Genomic DNA, 20426 nt, shown 5'->3' with positions numbered 1-20426 from the left:
CCTATGTTGTAGGTCCATATTTTGTATTATTATGTTTATTAAGGCTTTACAGGACAAGTGCTGAAGGTCTGTAGGACACCTGGTCCTACAGCCTGTTTGAAGTTGTTACATAAAGTGTGTTTGAAAAGGTGGAGAAAGGAGAAAAAATTTAAACCACTGATTAATAGTTGAGTGGCTGCTGCACTAAGTAAGTCACCATGCAAGGGATTTTGTATTGGCAGCAGGACTAAATACATTCAATATTCAGTAATGGGATTGACACCCACATTAATTATGTTATAAACATTTTAAATCCTGGAATATTCAATCTTGTTTCATCAATAGGGTTTGTTTGTCAATGAGCTTTGGGAATAACTTTAGTGGTGAAAATAATATCTGGAGGGTTCAGCAAATTGCATTGCAAAGTTTACACGTTAATATTAGTGTACAAAACTTTGAATTCATTACATTTACAGTAGCTAAGTACCTATATAGAATCTACAGTAGTTGTTGGTTATAGAATTAGGTCAAGAGTTGTTAACTTGGCAGCCACAATAGGTAACAATCACTCCATTTCGGGTTTAGTGTCAAGTTTGGCTCATTAGCAGCTTTGCTATAAAACTGTCATCATCATCAAGGGAAAGAAGTAGCTAGAGACTAGCCTTCTACATGACTACATGAACGTCAGTGTTTTCATTGAGTGTATCCCCATAAAATTAGCTACTACAATCATTGATTACAATCAATGCTTAAAATCTTTACTGATTGATTGATTTATACATTTAACGTCCGATCGCAAGCAATCGACTACAGCTGTTCTTCCGTGCCCAGAGGGACACATTACAATACATAGATAGTACACACAAAACTAAGCAAAGTAAGGTATAACCGATACAAAGACAACTGAGCATACGCATAGCTAGTTACAATCATATCAAAGGAGCTAGTGAGTCATATGATTTCATTACTGCAGAGCTTGAGCTCTAGGTCAGTGAAACATTTTTTGTCATCTGAGAATTACAAACATTACTCCTTTTCCTTCTACACTCTGTCAAGTGTCAACAATATCTTAAAAGACACTGAGCAGGGAGTCGTGGTAGATAGCGTGCAAGCAATGCAGAAGTCATGCATGTAAGTTTGAAGCCATGCAAGCGTTAAGCAATATGATGACTTCACTATGCACAAGTAACTTCTATCCCATGTATACACTGGCAGGCCCCACGTGAGTAATAAATCACATTCTTTGCTGGTGACCTCTACTTCAGATCGATCTATTCTTGTTTCGTCGTTGGTAGCTACTACAAGATGTTCATCACAGCGTTAGCCATTCTACTGATGTTTATGCATCATACACGTAGTGAAGTATGTCTGGCTGATCAGAAGTATCCAGCGTGCAGGTGCGTAAACTCTGATGGTAAAATAATCGATCTAAGAAGTGTTGGAAGCAAGACAAAACCACGGTTAGTGATGCAATAGAATGTGTAATGTGTGCTAAATCTATCGTCACAAAATTATTAGCTATAGCTAGCTGCCGGTAGCTATAGACCCTAGCTACGGCGGGGATGTGGCAGGTTTGCGGTGTCATCGGTTAGCTATCAACTAACTAGACTAGTAGTCACATTTAATGTCAGTCTGGCCTACTCCGAGGTCGCCTTGATTCTGGAGGTAGGTATATCATCTATGTGTGGGGGTCTTAGTGTTTCCGGCTGTCCAGCACTGTGACAACTAGTGCTGGGGGTGGTGCGAGGGGTGGTGTCTATCTGGTCCCAGAGGGGGGGGTGGAAGAAATATAGCTATTGCTGGTTAGTCTGGCACATCGTAGACCTAATCAATTTACAGCAATGAAAAACAATTCAAAACAAAGTTTCTCCTATTCCAAAATGTCACTTGGTAGAGCAGCAGCAATTGCTATCACTGCACCCCAGAGAATATTCTTTGCCCGCAGCAACCCAACTTGGACTAATTTATCTATTTTAATTGCTTTTGTCTGTTTGTTTTTGTTTTGTATATATCTTTGCCATACTTTGGTCTTTGTGGTAGCATGTGACTGAGGAATTGTATGTATTATTTAGCACTTAATCTAATACGATGGTTCCAAAAAAAAAAAAAGATTATGAGATGTGCTGAATTATCAGTAGCGAGAGGGTGGAAAGTAGCTATAGATTTTATTTTAGCTATTCGCATTTATCACTGTCACAACCTACGTGGCTACTGGAAAGTTGTATAGCTATTATGACAATTTCCCAAATCTCCGGACAACTTCATTTGGGGATAAAAGTATGGGTGAAAAATCCCGACCCACTATCCAACTTGTAGTTGGTGAGTTGTTTATTACTTTAATGAGTGAGATTCTCTGTAAACATTTATGACTTTTCTTAGACGGCTTAAGTTGTTCCTCTCCGTTTTTAGCTATTAGAGGACTGCTTAAACAATGCATGAATTCTTGGAATAATTATTTCAATGCAAGAGCTTCATTTCCAGGAATAGCAATGCTGCGTGTGCCTCGACATCATGTATAGTGCATTAAGTTTGAGGTTTTTGATCTGCATATAACTGGCCAAATAGCTATATATGTATCTTATGACAGGAAATTCTGTCACAAGGAAAAGTTGATGAACCCATACTTCATCAGCTTTTATAAATCAAATGCTGACAAAAATCATAGATATAAATACTCACCTTCAGATGAACTAAAAGTTGACAAGTATAGCCTTGTTGATGTTCAAAAGTAAGGTATATCAGAGGAATTAAGGTGGAGCATGTGCAGTTATAAAACTAATTATGTAAAAGCATTGTTTCTACAATGTGAGGATGATTAAGTAGTGTGTGATCAATACTTGGCCAATGCTAGAATTGCTACTGTAAGAACGATGTAGTATTTTGTGTCTTTGCCTACAAAACTATACTAACCATGTTCACAAAAGAAAATAATATCTGTATGTCAATCACTTGAGTCTTTACACAAAGCACAATCTAAATATCTAACAATACCTAGCAGTCTTGGTTTCTAATAATGCTTATGAGTACATCATATCACACAGTTCATTGCTATCGCGTGGCCTAAAATAACTGAAGTTGTTAAAAGGTGAACTCAGGTGAATCCAAGCACACTGTGCAATAAGACCTAATTTGTAGATTTTCAATAGGATTTGTGAAAAGACACCTTTATTAATTTGTATCAGCTTTTGGTTAATATTCTATCTATTGTGAGCAATTCACTTTAACAGATGGAGAAAAATTTCAGGTTCCATGCATACAGCTTTATGATGCATATTATACACTTTATCTATAGTTCACAGAATTGGATCTGTCTAGTTAACCTCTTTTCATAAATGCTTAGGCTACCTTGAGATGGGAAGGTCACTAAACAAACAGATTTAAAAACATAGCCTGTGTGACATGTATAGCTATAACTATTTTTATCTTGATAACGATAAAAAAATCTATTGTAAATCAATTAAGCTCTTCTACCGATCTGCTATATATATCCTTTCTTGTTTCACCTTGTGACCATTCTCACATTCAAGGCAGGTATGCCACAACTTCTCACCTTGACTGCCTACACATGTGAGCCAGGTCACATGACATTCTTATATAGTCTAACAATATGTTGTATGCTATTTTAATTGTTTTAACCTCTTATATACAGTAAGAGAGAGTAATAATAATGCATACTGACCATTTTAGGTCCAATCATTGCTATATTGAGCATGTCAATGTCTTAGCATATCCCTTATAAAGCACCCTGCACAGTTTGGTATCATTTATTATTTGGAATACCTCACAAGCAGTATAATTATAAAACAATGTCAAAGTAGGGAATTTCCCACACAGACTAGCTAGTGCAGTAGTTTTTATACTCATTCCAGCTGAAAGCAGTGGCTTAGTCATGAAGTAACAGTTTTTAGCTTGATTTTGATTCTTTTCCTTTCAGTGTTTATGTCCTTCCCATAGTAGCTGTATTCAAAATTGATCCGGGCATATAATAATATCACATGATCCGTTGATCCACAATCTTTCCATGATCTGCTAATACAGAGAATCTACATGGCCAGACCATTTATATACATACCACACTAAGTGAATATCAATGCCAGGTGGTGAGTAATTGCTAAGCGCCTGTTGCGCCAGATTATAAGCGCCAGCTCTAAGTGCCTAGCATGTATAATTGGTCTGGCCACATGAGACTAAAACCAAAGTGTTTCCTGCCATTAAGGCATGTAGCCACTCACCATAATTTTCTTATTTGTATATATAGCAAATATCTGCAGCTATGAATATACTGTATTAACTCTTATTTATGGTAGTGCATTAGTACTTCAAGTTGTGCTTGTTGTTGGCATGAAAAATGTGTGCTTTGAAAAAGCCTTTTCACAAGTAATGATGAGAAGACTAATTGGAGATGAATGATAATGACGTGGCTGCATGTAGATAGTAGGACTGGGACGAAGCTTCGGATGTTTTGTGGGCTCGAAGGTTAAGTAAATTTCGAATTATAAAAGTATCCTTCGAAGCTTCGTAATACACTCATAGTCTACAAAACAATTACAAATAAACGTTGTTATCTTTATTGCAACTGCTTATTACTCTTGTGTGATCAATGTTCGTCTCTTCGCAATTGATCTTTGTGTGCCACGCCTACTTTTAAACCACCCCAATTCAGCTTGCTACCATAGTTGCAGCCTTAAAACACTTTATAAAGTGATAGACAATGCATGGAAAACGTGCTTTTAGCCATTACTTGGTGTTTACCTATGCATGGTTGCAGTATAGCGGACACGCCCATTTGCAATCGATCGATCGTGTCATTCAGTACTGCTGCTATGCATTTTCCAAATGCTTACAAACTTATTAACTAGGTTTAGAAAGATAAAAATTAAGAAGGATGTGCATAAATTTTAATACAAGAAAACCTGTAACTTGAAAGCTAACGCTGAAGCTTCAAATGTTCGAACATTTTATTAACAATATTCGAAGGTAAATTTTGATATTCGTCCCAGCCCTAGTAGATAGTACATAATAATTATATAGATGCATGCATTGTAATCCCAAAATGCGTTTATCATGCTTAAGTTTATTGGTTTACATAAATTTGAGGCTGTAAGATGAAATCATTTAACCCATTCATGGCCAAATTCGCTGGGGCCACTGGCCAAATTGCCAAATCACATCATACTAACCGTCCAGTACACAGAACTACTTAGTAACCATATATCTAAATACTCGCTAGAAACTAAGGAGGTCAACATGTTGTTATTGCTTACATAACTGTAACTGCAACAAAGTTATCAAACAACAAACAAAGTCTAAACTTCGGTAAAAAAACAGCCCAAAGAAACAATGGAACCCCAACTAGCTATTTGCTAAGGTGTATTACACTTCAAAGAACTATTCTATACAGTTTACTTACAGTATGATCTATTCCACAGCTGATTTCTTTGTGATTTGTCCCATTTCTGCTGTTGCGCATGCATATCTGTACTCGTGTCCACCATGCCATGTCTGAGATAAAGCAGCCGACTGTCGACTCTACCTGTCTCTATCCATGTACGTATAACACTTTCTTTGTTATCAGCCACTAGTTTCAATTTGAAGCACGATTTAATTTGCCTATTGTAAGGTTACACTTTACGCTATTACATAACAAATGCACACTAGCCCAGGAAGGATCCAGTTATCCCAGAAAAGGGACCTCTACGGGCATGTCCGTTTCAGTACTAGTGCATCTTGCTATATAATGCACTTTACAAGTTTATTTTTATTAGTGAGTTATGATGCCATGCTGCCATATGGTGGCAGTGGCCATTAATGGGTTAACCAGGGTCCCTGACAACTATGGTTCTGTTACTTGTATACATAATCACAACACCGATCTCCATAACATTATACATATAGTCCCATGGGCTATGGTACATCAGGAATAGAAAGGTACCATGCAATGTACTTATTGTATTGGTTGTACCAAGATGAACTGTTGGTTGTACTATTTCAAGCAAAACTTCCAGTCTTTTAATGTCAAGCTGGCTTATCTAGTCTAATACATTTCCATGTTTTGTACACTAGTAGATCTACTTAATATCTTTAACTTATTTATAATATTTTACAGTTTTGACAAGATTACTGGTGGAGATTACCAGTACTCCTACAACCCTTGTTATTCATTCACTGAAGGTGATGGTGCTTGCTATAAAGCTGCTGTAAGTTTATACAGAAAGAATTCTGTACTAAATTAGACAATGTCAGATATATCTGGTTGGGAATCTTCTGTGTATTATGTTCATAAGCAAATGATGACTTTGTTTGCATGCTTGTATGCTGTAGTAGCATACGTAAGTGTGGTAGCACTACCTGATTCTATGTGCCAAAACAATCAAGCTATGAAAATGGTGTGATGTATTCAAACTAAATAAAATTGGTGGAGGTGACCAAGAAATGGTTGTTAACTGATTAGTTCTAATAGTGACAGCTATATGCTACATATGCTGCTAGTACTGGTTGTACACAAGGGAAATACTGGGTCTCAGCCTCCTTAAGATTAGCACCTCTTTTTAGTATTGAGAATACACGAGATCGAGATACTCTAATAGAGCAGTCACCAAACTACTTTCATAGAACATTCAGCAGAAACATATAAAAACACGTGTTGACGTGTGACTGAAACATTGTCAAGTTCTGGAACTAGATACAGGTGGAAGAAGACGTTTCTGATGATTTCTAGTTACTATCATTATAAAGCAATATGTAAGTGTAATGCTTTACATTCAGGGGGGGTTTTACAACCCCTTTTTGTTTTACACAATGCTTGAAAAATTAAGGAATAGAGAATTTGGGTTTCCAAATGTTAGGCATCTGTTGTGAACCAGGATATACAATTTCTCACATAATAGCATAGTGTTGTACATGTATTAGTGTTATTCTGAACAATAGTTTGAGTGAAGAGATCAAGATACTTTAATAAAGCAGTCATTCAATATTGTCACTTAGCTGCAGTGGGAACCCATTTTAAAATGTCCGCCTACACACCGTTGGCATTTCACTGGTAGTTACAAACAATTTCGACACTGTTTACAGAGCCTGGCTAACGTACATACTTCATTTCATATTTTAAAATGTTAGTCTTGCCAGGCCAGCCTGTATATTTTCTTTTGTCATTTGGCCCAGGCCAAATACAGGCTGGTCTGGCAAGACCAGCCAAGTACCAGTGGTGGTTTACAGCTGTCATTTGGGCACTTGTTTTTATATTTGTATTGTTTTTATTTTTCTACCGACAATTATTCAAAGTACACTGTAGGATCTTTATTGTTACATATTACTAGTAATCTAGTAATACACCTGTACTGATCTGATGTGATCCTTTGTACAATATCATTATTCACAAGTAAACAGTAGTTTGCTGTTTTTTTGGCCTTCAATGTTGATGGCTTCAATGAATTACACTTTGTGGTTTACTGCTGTTCTACTGGTATTAATTACTGTACTGGTTGGTTTCATCCAAAAAAATATTCATAATTTTTGTATTTGCCTTCATATCTGCTACCATCTTACAAAGCAATTGTGACCCACTGAGTAAAACCCCGACTTGTTTCCATTTTCCTTGAACTTCATTTTGACTTCTTTGTTTTCTAGAGGGAAAAACCAAATGGGCTGTTAAAGTTTCAGCCTTATTTGGTAAGTGCTTTTGGAGTTATACTATAGCTATACACACCAAGAATAGCAGAAACAATCAATTTTACTGGTGCTTGTTTAATCAGTCATAAGTCTCAAGGGCAACAAGCTATAGAGTAGGGGGGTAGTTCTGTTTACCATGAACTGGGGCATTCATCAAGGTATAGATTTTAGCCTAAATGCATCCCTGCATTTAAGCAAGAAAGTTGTTCAAGCTTACAAATGATTATGATAAAGTCTTGTTTCACCACAACGTAACCAAGTACATGTAACGCAAACTTGCTTCATGGTACTTAAGTAAAACAAAAATATTCTTACTCTCCATGAAGAGATGAATCTATTGGTATGTTAGATATTTCAATTTGTCTGAGTGTTAGTTCACCGTTAGCGATTAAAACATGCGTAAAATTATTTATGTAGCACATGTTGTTTTCCCAGTGTATTTCAGTTCAAAAACAGAATTATGCAAACAAGTCAGGTTTTTCACTCAGTGGCCAGTTGGGTCACATTATAGTATCATACAAAGTATCGGGCATTTATAGTTTTACTGATACCGCTGATGCTGCCAAAATAGGTCCAATATATGCTAATGTCAGTGTTGGTTGATCACTTGATATTTGAATAGAACAGTTTCTATTATACTGTAGATCAGAGCACAAGGAGGAAACCTGTATCCCATATAGTGGCTTGCTTATTATCAAATTTACAATAACAGATATATAGTAAGTTGTTACATCTCCTGGGAACCTATTCCGTGGTGGCTTTCCCTCTGTCCACTACATTAGCACCATATAGATACAATACGCTTTCCAATGGTCGTAGATTACATCATTACACCACAATTATGCTGTGCCATTAGTATTGTATTGAAGATGAAATCATCTCTGATAGTTAGCTGTACTTTAAAGGGTCATATAGCACCATGTTTTATGTGACACATACATTGATGCATGCTTTGTGTAGACATTGTATTTCAATTACTCATAGCCTTTAGTGGGTCATTTTCTAAGTACTGGACAATGTAATTATTACTCCAGCAAGAGCAGAAATTTGAGCTCTACAAGACAGTAGGCATGTTTATAGCTGGCAGAATATTTTTGTTTTGTATCATCATATGTATAATACTGTTGCATGTGTAAATAACTAGTTTACATTGATTCATTGGCAAATTTGTGACATAATAAATAGGTGGGTAAAAACATTGCGATGTTGACATAAAAAGGCAAGTTTTGTACTGGGCAACATAAGGCCATATTTATTTGAAAAGTTGTTGCTCGGATTTTTTCTAGAGCGAAATGGGTCGGTCGATAGGCAAAAAAAAGAACAAAAATCATACCCGTGTATTGAATTATAGCTTAAATATCACATCAGCAGATGAATGAGTGCATTTTACATGTGAGCTTAATCCTACAATATGTGACTGGATCTGCGAAAACCCGACATAATCACCTTTATATCGACATAATCAATATTTATATCTACATAGCCAAGTGTATGCTCTGGAAAGTTTCAGTTTCATGTGCCAAAAACTCTTGGAGTTACAGCCCTACAAAGTAGCAGCAACAGAAAGATTGATTTGTACAGCAAGTATAGGGAAAAAATATTACAGGCGCTTACTAAAACGGTTGTAACTTACCAATGAAATGCTGTACAGATTTGAAATGTGCACCATTGTGTTCGCTATGAACAGGGGAATCGATTTCTGGACATGTTAATTCTTCTGTTTCCTTCCTTCACCCCAAACAAAGATGAATTTCATGAAGAAAAATTGATTGCTTACTATCGCTTAGACCATATATAAACAAATGGCCATAACTTACGTTTCCTTTGGTGTACTGCAATGAAACAAAGATTTTCGAACGCCTCTTGTGTAGGCGAATAACTTGATACTAAGGTTTTAATCGTTTGACCTTTTCTTCGCTAAGAACTAGGCGTTTATAAAGTTACAGATTTTTTTTCAAAATACGCAATTATTTACCCATTGTATTCAATGTTTTATACTCGGCTTTATACTGAAAATTAAGGCTTGGGCGATTATGTCAGGTTTTCGCAGATCTGGTTACATATGGCACAGCTTAGTCTCGTGGCGCCCGACCCTAAAAAGAGGGTCTGGTGAAACTCTGTACAAAAAGTTTGAGCTCTGGAATGTTTATTGGATGACGTTTACGTGTTACGTAAGTGCGATGTTTACATCACAACATCCATTCAACCGGATCCGCTTACAGCATCACCAAACTAATGGCGATACTTTATTTGTTCAACCTAAAAACGAACCCAACAGAATTGTATGGCCGTTATCTCAATGATTTTAAGCGGCAAAGTCTCCAGATGTAATTAACCGTAAGCCGCGAATCTTTTGAAATGTACGCATTACATAATCAATTTGAAATGGAGCGATCTGATTGGAGCTTCCAACATTCCGGCAGCGCCAAACTTTTTGTACACAGTTTCACCAGACCCTCTTTTTAGGGTCAGGTGCCGCTAGACTAGGCACAGCTAAAAAACTCTCATTGCAATCATTCGATAATTATCTTAGCTACAACCCTACATTTATCACTATTGGAAATGTATCAGTACACTAACTATAATAGTTGTCTTCACTTTGCTAATGCAGACAAACACGTGTATGCAGCAAAACCATGAAGTAAGAATCACGTGATATTTTTTTCTTTTTAATTATTTTCCCTGCAAAATTGGGTCAGTCGGATCCGAGCAACAACTTTTCAAATAGGCATGGCCTAAGCGTTACATATTATGCTTGAGGTACTGTAATAGAACAGTCACACACAATAAAATTCTTGCTATAGTAAAAACAAGTGAAAACTGAGATATTCAAATACACCTGTAGAGCACTTACTTCATGGTGCTATAATTATGCAGTTGGAAGTGATTAATGCAGAGCAGTAAATACATAGGTGTAAAATGAAAAAAATTGCTGAAAGAAAAATATACTTGGAACAAAAAGCAAAATAGATTGATCTTTAGAATATGGCAGCTCATTTCCCTACTACATACATATATATGCAATCTACAGTAACAAAAATACATTGAACAACAAAAACCAACTACAATGTGCAATGTGCAATTTTAAAAGCTGAGTTGGCATAAGTCTTGGTTAACTACAACAGCTATCATAGTGCTACACAGCCCATGAAATTGTGTGAATGATGAAGATGGGTATACAGGTGCAGACACAAGCTAGGTAAGTAACTATACATGTGTATGGTTGTAAGTAGCTGAGCTGCATGTTACGGGTGTGCACAAATTATATAGACTAGTGATAATTCTCTATTAGAATTACCTAACTGCTCTACTAGAATATAATGGGTTATTACATATAGAAAGTTACATGATAGCACCTAGGAGATGAGTGATGTACACATTTTACAAGAGGGAGAAAATAGTTAATCAGAGTGTGGTGAATAGTTTCCAGAGAAAGGTCCAGTTTTTTTATCAAACTACCTTGGATGTGCTAGATGCATCGTTACATATTTTGTGTTGTTTATGTGTACGTTTGAGTCTCAAAATTTACCCAAAATGCTTTCAGGAAATTTCACCTATTATGCTTTTCAGTGTTCCCATTATGCTCCTAGGTGAACAACATTTCTTACTATTATCTTGAAACATTTTAATCAGTGAATGCTTTACTAGAATATTTCACTACAAAGTGACTGTTTTTATTAGAGAGTATCGATCTAAGGACTTATGTACAGTGTATTTGAGTGCTCTATTGCAGTTTCCACTGACTGCTCTATTAAGGAGTATCAATCTATTTTCATGGAATTAAGTTTGAAACATCCACCTAATATGCTAGCTTTGTGCTGGCACATTTGGCGCAGGCCTAGTTTTGCACACATCTGATAATGTGTAACTGACTTGACATATATTGGAGCTTGAATATACCACCTTCCTGATTGTCAAGTTGTCTTGCTTAACTTGTGCTACTAAATATGGTCATGGTAATGAGGTACTATTGTTAAAGAGGTGGCTGTTTATTAAACTTTTGCTGTAATGTACAGAGACGTGCTCACATATCTGCAATACTATTCTTAAAAGTCATTGATATTCCTTTGCAGTCCATCATCATTCATGTGAAAAATATGTCGTTTGATTTGCAATTTAATGATACCATTCAAAACTTACATGACATGTAGATAATTATGAAAGAAACTGTCTGCCATTATGATTGTTAAAAAGCTTTGGGTGCTGCTGTGCTGTGCTAAATTGCTAATGTATGATAACCAGTCACTGCAGATATGTACGTATTATATAGTTTTAGTAGTTTTTACTAATTAATCTTTCATAGGCATGGTTCTAGATGGGTTTCTGTATGGAAACCAGTCAGCAAATTTTCTAGAACTGTCCCTGATCTTTCAGTCAATGTCTTGCATGGTTTTAGGCTAATGGTTAGCATGTGTATACACAGCCAATTTATTATTTCCTAACATATTTTGTATTTATTGAAGAGTTCATGCAGCTTCAACTTATCATACAATTTACATTCAAACTATACAGGCATGCCAGTACCTTCCAGATAGCAACTCTTACTACTCACTTGGGACACAGGAGAATGCTAAGTTTGAGTATGAAGGTTCCAACCTGAAGATTACATACACTGGTGGAACTGATGACAGGTACAGACATACTCTATTATTTTAGTTTGTAGCTATTGTCAATCACTGCAATGTGTACTGAACAATACAAAATTGAACCTAATCACATGTACCAAGTAGTGAGGGGATAAATTATAGCCAAACTGCGCTATCCATTTTAGTGAGACTTTAAGCATTTTTATAGTAAAGATCCACACCAGCTTGTGATGTTCCCAATATTCCTTGCGTACTGTAATATAGTAAATGTCTGTTCTCTGTAGGTAACATTATGTATTGTAATGGTCTTATAATTAATCATTCTAATGAGTATTGGTATCTGTGTATGATAATCTGGCATAAAAACGATTTATGCTATAATGGATTTCACAATCTATAATGCACATAAACTTAGCTATCTATATTTTCATTTCAGGACCACTGTAGTGAAACTTAAGTGTGACAAAACTGCCACAACACCTGAGCTGAAGTATGATGAAGAAAGCCCACAGAAAACCTATGTGAGACTACATAGCTGTCATGCTGGCTAATAATGTGTTACTTTAATAAGAATACAAATCTTTGTCAAAATAATATAAACAGGCCTGTGAAAACAGTTCATATAGGCACAAGCTATACCTCATCACAAAACAGTGCTGAAGTAGAATATAACGTATTGGTGCATGTGAAAATTGCATATTACATAATTATCAGCAATGAAAGTTTAAAAAGTTATGTGCTCAACTGCATGCCTTGTTTCACAAATCAGGTCACAATTATTATTATTAGGTTTGAGCCAATTATGCTCTGAAAATAACCTACTATGCTTTTGAGCAGTGCTCAAAAATCCAGCATAATTATACTTTCAAAATCAAGATTATGTTCTAGAATTAGCTGTTTAATATCAATCAGCCTTTTCTGAAAGTGACTGCTCTATTAGAGTAAGTGACTGCTCTATTAGAGTAAGTGACTGCTCTATTAGAGTATCTCGATCTATTTCATGATCAGCCACGAAATAATAAAAATATAAAAATAGTAATTCACATTTTCTTGAGATGAAATGCAATATTAGTGTGATGTGGTCATGCTTTGTTGTATATTTCATTGCGCTTATTATGCTGGCATAATACTTGATGCTTATATTAGCCTATTATGCTTAAAAAATGTAATGTAAGCCTAATTATTATGTATAACTGTATAATAACTGCTACACTATAGATTTTAGCAAATAAATTCAATTTGGCATTGGCACAAATATTTGTTGTATTTATATTGTCCACAAGTTCTTCATGGGGTAAATAGTTGTAAAGGGCATCGTAACTGGCAAAAGGGCTAATGGCTTTGCATGCAGTCACTTTCTCATGTGTTAGTTGTAACTCTACATGAAGCGTTATTGCCTTAAAGAGTGGTTTACTACAATTGTACCTAAGCAAGCTGAATCTAACAACTTTGTATTTGTGTTTTTCCAGCTATAATGAATTTGATTGCCAATGTGTCATGAATTCAGTTGCCATCGTAACAGATGCAGATTGGCTAATTCATCAATTGCAATCACTTCAGCATTCCTGATAAACGTTTTGAAGCTATACATTTTAGAATCTTTATTGACTGTTTAGCCTTGCTAACAAGATTATTAATATGTACAGTTTGAAAGAACTAATATCACAATACGCACATTCCTCAAATTCCATTTTATTACTTCTCTGTTATCTATAGTAACAAAGGAGTAGACAGCTAAAGTTTCATCCTTTTACGATGAATAGCATAGCGCTAGACACTTGGAACAGGAATAAATTCAATTTGTACAGCAACAATACAGCAAATAAATTACAGGCTCTTATTTAATTGGTCCTATCTCATGAACTGAAACAAGCTACGAAGACAGGACTTATGGGTCCTATTGCAACAAAACTTAAATTCCTGTTGAGTAGGCGAATAAGATGAAATCCGTTTGACCCTTTCTTCACATAGAATAAACCATTTTTATAAAGTTATGGAATCATTATGCATGTATTTTACCCACTGTAATCAATGCTTTATGCTGTATAATTAGCTTGTGCGATTATGTCATAACTAATCCATGCAGTTTTGCTACAGGTACTTACAATGACAAGCAAGTGTAACTGTCCTGGATTATGTTCTGGCTCAAGTGGCAGTAATCACAAGAGCAGTTCTGAACCTGGGATAGTGGGAATTGTCCTGTTATCTGTGTAAGTGTGGCTATGTTGTTACAAGTGTAGTGCGAAGTTGTGTATTAGTACGTATGTGCAGTTGGTAAATCAATTAGTGGTACAAGAGTATTGTACATGTTTTATTGTACGAGTCTAAGTTACTCTAATATAGCAGTCAAATATTCTAATAGAATGGTCACATCACCTTTGACACTAATTAAGTAGTCAAAAAATGCACCTCTAAAACCTTGAATTATGTGTCGATGGTGAAAGGGATGTCAAAGCTTATTCTTGGGAGAAAGTAATTCTTCCTTGTTTAATTTTATTCACTCATTTCAGACTGGTACAAAACGTATGGTACGCATACATTTATGCAATAGGTATCGCTTGCACACATCATAATTGCATCCATGTTTACATTGTCAAACACGTGCAATTTCTAGCTTGGCCAATTTTTAGTGCATTTTGCAACATAAAAATACATATTATTGTATTGCATATTTCATGGTATATTTGCTACATACAGCAGTGTTAGCGATGTTAAAATCATTACAATGCAACAAAGTGCCACAATAATAAAAATGTACGTAACTTTGGGCTATTGGAAACAAATGGTCATGAAGTGTGCTAACAGTTTTCTTAGACCTACTCAATAGAGGTGGACTGATATAATTATTGGTATTGGTAACGATATTGCAATATTAATAAAAAGTTGACATTTTAGTAGATATTTCACTGAAGCACTATAATTGCTCTGTTTTCTGTTGGCTTGATCTTGTAACACTGTGTATAGAGCGTAAAGCAGAAGTTGTTAACTGTTTTACAGCAGCTACATTTCAATTCCCAAGTTAAGCTGCTTTTTTGTTTTGCTCAGACCACCATTTCATCACACCTCTTTCGCAAGTCTTTTTTCTTGTTTTCTTTTTGTTTTCACAAAAACGTTTTGGCAACCACCTTTTTACTTCTTAGTTATCATTTATTGTAGTGTCCATACTGAAACCTTTTATTTTCAGATGCAACCCAATGCTTGGTATTGGTATGGGAATTGGTAATTTTGAAGCTTATGTATCAGTTCAGTATATTGGTAAATTTCCATATCAGTACACCTCTACTAATCAAAGCGGTCACTACAATATTATAAAATGAGTTGGTGCATTGTTTGTAAAGAAGTGATTACTATAGTACATAGCATATTATATAAAGTTTTGACATGTATCAGCTTTTAAGGTTCTTTCAATTTTTAGTTCTAGTTTTAAATTTGCATCAGCAAAGGTCATCTATTGAGTCTGTATTTTTGTCACATAGGTTACTTAATTTAATGAGGAATTGATTCAAATGAATACACATATATATGTGACCATCTCAGCAAAAACCAGCTTATAGTTCACACAAGTATGCTTTTAATGTGAAAGTTTAAAATATAGGTACAGAAAATTACGCATGCTACAATTAAAAAAATATACTGTAAGTTATAGTTTAACCAGAGAAGCAAGTATGTAATCAATTAAACCTAGCTATACACCATCTTATTTGCCTGCTCATAGTCAGTTTAAATATCTTTGCTTCATTCCTGTAGTTTCAAGGGTATGACTGTCATGCATGTGGTGGATGTTAGCAAATCATTGTCAATTCTTCATTTGAAATGCCTTCATATTTGTATACACTAAAGAGTGGCGGATACAGGCAGGTTGCAATGGTTTCAGCTGAAACCCCTTCTGAGAATAGTGCTCACCCCTAATTTATTTACGATTCGTGTGGGTGACGATTTGCGATCGTGTGGGTGATAACATCACCAAGAATTATACATAGTGTATTATATTAGGACTTTATCTACTGGCATACGTTATGCCTTTTTTTGGGTCTTCGACTTAAAGCTACTAGGCTGAAGTTGCATTTCCAGAGTGGAACTCCCCTTTCAAAAAGCCTGGATCTTTTTACCCTGACAGTTATTGAAAACTTCCTCAACCTATAACCCCCTCTGAAAATTTCTAGATCCACCACTGACTAAATGATTACAGGCGCAAGAGCTGGCTAGTCAAAAGATTTTAAGCCAACATTAACTTTTAGGGACCTGCCAATTATGTCTATTAATTTATTTATTATGCTATGCTGCACTGCTCAAAATTTTGCCTATTATGCTTAAATTTATGCTCAATATTTATAAATTAGTTCCCATGTTTTTATAGTGAATTTGCATTTTATGGGAAATTAATAAGTTGTTGAAGTTGAAGCACAGACTTCCTTGCTTGTCAAAATGCATGTCACAGAAAAGATCAATAATAGAACAGTCAGCTATATGATTATTTTTTTGTGATATGTATTTTGATAAGCAAGATGTTTTATGGTAATGCATAAGTGTTCTGCCTATTATGCTAGCATTATGATCAATGCTTTCAGGCGCCTATTATGCTGCATAATCGGCGGGTCCCTATTCACTTTGTAGACCAATGCAAACAAAAGTTGTGGCTGCAATTTTAAGCACCAGCTGTAGTATAATTGTTTCATACAGCAGCATTGCTAAATGTTTAGATTATTAAGTTATAAAAATGTGGAATAATTAGACAAATTGGAATATATAAAAGAATAATGTAAACTTTTTGGAGAAATTTAAAATAGAATCATGATGGACATTTTGAGAACAAATCCGCAAGGTGACTGTAATGAGGTGCATAGACTTATTATCAAGATTAGTAACAATACGTATGTAGTGTACTTTCCTGTCACAAAATTTCAAACGCTTAGTTTTGGGAAAGCTACAACACTCTAAATGATTACTACAACTTTAAACAGACCTTCAGCACTTGTGCTGTAAAGCCTTAATAAATTTAAAAAATTATAATTATTTAAACACTTAGGATAGGAGACAGAACTATTTTAGAGTTAGTCAATTTAACAATTCATACTATGATTGAATTACAGTGCTCCCTCGATTATCCAAACACTTGGTTATCCGAATAGTAGAAATGACTACTCTATTAGAGTATTTTGTCTAGGGTATTAGAACTATAAATTATTATTATTATTATTATTAGCACTTTACAGTGACCAGCACTGAAGGTCTGACAGCAACATGTGAATGAATGGACTTTGATTATCCAAACTTTTTGATAATCTGTGGTAGTAAGGGAGTCGGGTAATCAAGGGAGCATGAGCACTGTATTATATATGCTTTAATGTTTTCTGCCATCAACAGGTTAGTTATCGTAGTAATTGTCTACTTTGTGGTTGGTATGATAATCATGAGAGTGAAGTATGATAAGACTGGATCAGATATTATTCCTAACAAGACATTCTGGATGAGTTTACCATTTCTTGTGAAGGTGAATAACTATTATACTACTGTACAATTAATTATGATAATAGTTTTTTTATCATTATTCATAGCTTAAATAATTTTGCACGCACGAGATCAAAGTAAAAGGGGAATTTTTCCCCATGAAGTACAGTTGAGGTGTCACTGTGAACTGTATTTGATGGCCCTACAACTGTATTTCATAAAACTTTATGAAGTACATTTATGACAGTACTTAAAATGTATGATGTCTAGAAAGTAGCTTACAATCAGTGTTGGGAGTAACGCGCTACTTATGTAACGCGTTACGTAATATTATTACTTTTGTGGTAACAAAGTAATATAACGAAATACACTATAAAAACAGGTAATATAACTCAAGTTACTTTACTTGCAAATGTAACGCGTTACCTAAGTAATATAGTTACTGTAACGAATCTAATATTACGTAATATTATTACTAAAAGTAACGAAGTTACTAATCTCGTTAGTAACCCACTGAGTAACGCCTAGCCACAACGAAGTAATGAAGCCTACTAAGTGAGGCTTATTCACCAGCAACTTACTTATATCAAGACTTGCACATTGTCCAACAACGCAATCGTGTCACGTGATAAGTTGGTAGTTTCACATGTGACAGCTTAAGGCTATGGACACAAAGTAATATAATATGTAATATTATTACAGTTACTTTATTTTATGGGTAATATGTAACTGTAACTAAATAGTTCAGCTGCAAGTAATATGTAATATGTAACTAGTTACTTTTAAAAAGTAACTTGCCCAACACTGCTTACAGTAAGGATTAAATTTATTTCTGTGGGTATAATAGTTATGTACATACATGCAGTAGCTGGGTGGCCTTATATAACGTACTTACAATATGTAATAATTATTATCCTGTACTGTTACATTTCTATAGGATGGGGTCTTGTTCACATTTACTCCTTGTCTGAAGTGTATGGGACGTGACAAACAAGGTTACTCCACTATGGACAAATCATGATAACATATAATGAAGTGCATGGGATCCATTTTATTCATAGATTTTGTACATAGCCATGAGTGTATAGTTTTTATTTATATACGTATATTTACTAATTTGGTTGGTGATGTACTATTCATTTTGTGTGTGTATAAATTCAAGCAGTGTGCAGCCACAAAATGTAAATAATTTTTTTTAAGTGTGATGTTTTTAGTACAATTATAGCTAACTTATATTCTTCCATCAGAATCTCGGCACTTAGAGAATATGACATAAGCACTCTACATGTAGTCATGTACTGTAGCTTAGCTAGCTAGCTACAATATAAAGGCATGGTGTGGAAATTAAAATCAGTGATCGTTAAATGTCAAGCTAAACATGATAAATGTGCAAGCAAGCGCGCGGGTCCCGTTTTTCGGTGCTGTTAGGGGTTCTTGTCATAGGATCATGCTGAGAAGTAATATTATACACCTAATCTAAAGGTGTGCAGCATACCTGTGCAATTATACAGCTATAATTCAGGGGCGGATCTACGATTTATAAAAGGGGGGGGGGCTAACTCAAGGTACTAATCTCTTGGGTAGAGGTTTGCATGCTGGAACTAGGGGGGCCTGGGGGCATGCCCCCCCAGGAAAATTTTGAAAAATAGATGCTAAAATACTGCAATTTGGAGACATTTCCACATAAAATTCATAATATTTTCTGCCTGCAGATATTTTCTATACTGCCTTTAGATTATAGGTATGGCTCTCTGAAGCATTTTGCTAATGGAAAAGTTTGGGTAGGTACAGACAACCAGGGCCGCCCAGAGAAATTAAGGGGCCCAGGGCAAAGAGTTAAAGTGGGGCCCTTCACCCAAGCTGTAAGTGGAAGACCAAAAAAAAAAAAAAAAAAAAGGGCACAACCTGCTGACAATGCCCATCACCAACCATATCTCCTTATCTATAAGCCTGCTATACTGCTCCTCTGAAGAATACTGTGACTGCTCTATTAGAGTATTTAGATCTGACTGTTCTATTAGAGTATATCGATCTTTTAAACAGGTATTCAGGGGGCCCTTCATGGGGCCTCCTGGGGCCCCTTTCATGCTGGGGCCCGGGGCAAAATGCCCCAGTTGTCCCCCCCCCCCCCCCCCCCCGTGGGCGGCCCTGCAGACAACCAAGTACATGATGCACCCCTCTCACAATTGCACAACACTGAATATGTGCATATTAGAATAAGAATATTGAAAGTGGAAAATTTTGCCGGAAATTTGTACAATACAAGATTGAATCTGAGAACATTTTCAATGGTAATTGTGTACCTGAATTAAGTATTGCCATACATATTAACTACGCAAGTATAGATGAATGAAGCCCTTTAAACAAACCAATGCACTTCATTGTATGTATAGGCGCAGGCAGATTTGGAAAAATTCCATAACAGAACCAACTACATGTTTCCAGTGGATGTTCTATTAGAGTAGTTAGCTGACTGCTCTATTAGAGTATCTCGATCTTGTACACCTCCAATGCTGATCCAGGTCCTTGTTGCATAAACTTTAACATAAATCCACTGATAATACCTTGGAAAGATGTTTATAAGGTGGTTTTATAAGTATTTGTATTATTAGTAATCATATAATTATGCTAAGACAAAATTTCATTATAATACTCAGCATATTGATCAAGTAAAGCCTAAATATGAAGGGGGGGGCTTCAGCCCCCAAAGCCCCTCCCCTGGATCCGCCCCTGTAATTCTACTCA

At 35.6% G+C, this 20426-nt stretch overlaps 1 protein-coding gene across 1 annotated transcript; it reads left to right on the top strand.

The window, feature by feature from the left end:
* The first annotated feature begins 1201 nt into the window (after positions 1 to 1201).
* On the top strand, positions 1202 to 18851 carry LOC136258778 (uncharacterized). Its single transcript, XM_066052131.1, has 7 exons — positions 1202 to 1439; positions 6086 to 6176; positions 12160 to 12278; positions 12670 to 12754; positions 14331 to 14443; positions 17598 to 17724; positions 18619 to 18851. The coding sequence occupies exons 1-7, from the start codon at positions 1285 to 1287 to the stop codon at positions 18700 to 18702; spliced, it is 774 nt and encodes a 257-aa protein (XP_065908203.1). The 5' UTR covers positions 1202 to 1284; the 3' UTR covers positions 18703 to 18851.
* The last annotated feature ends 1575 nt before the right edge of the window (positions 18852 to 20426 follow it).

The sequence above is a fragment of the Dysidea avara genome, chromosome 6 (assembly GCF_963678975.1).
Source record: "Dysidea avara chromosome 6, odDysAvar1.4, whole genome shotgun sequence".
Lineage (NCBI taxonomy): Eukaryota > Metazoa > Porifera > Demospongiae > Dictyoceratida > Dysideidae > Dysidea > Dysidea avara.
The sequence above is the reverse complement of the archived record's forward strand: the minus strand, read 5'-3'. Positions and strand labels throughout refer to the sequence as shown.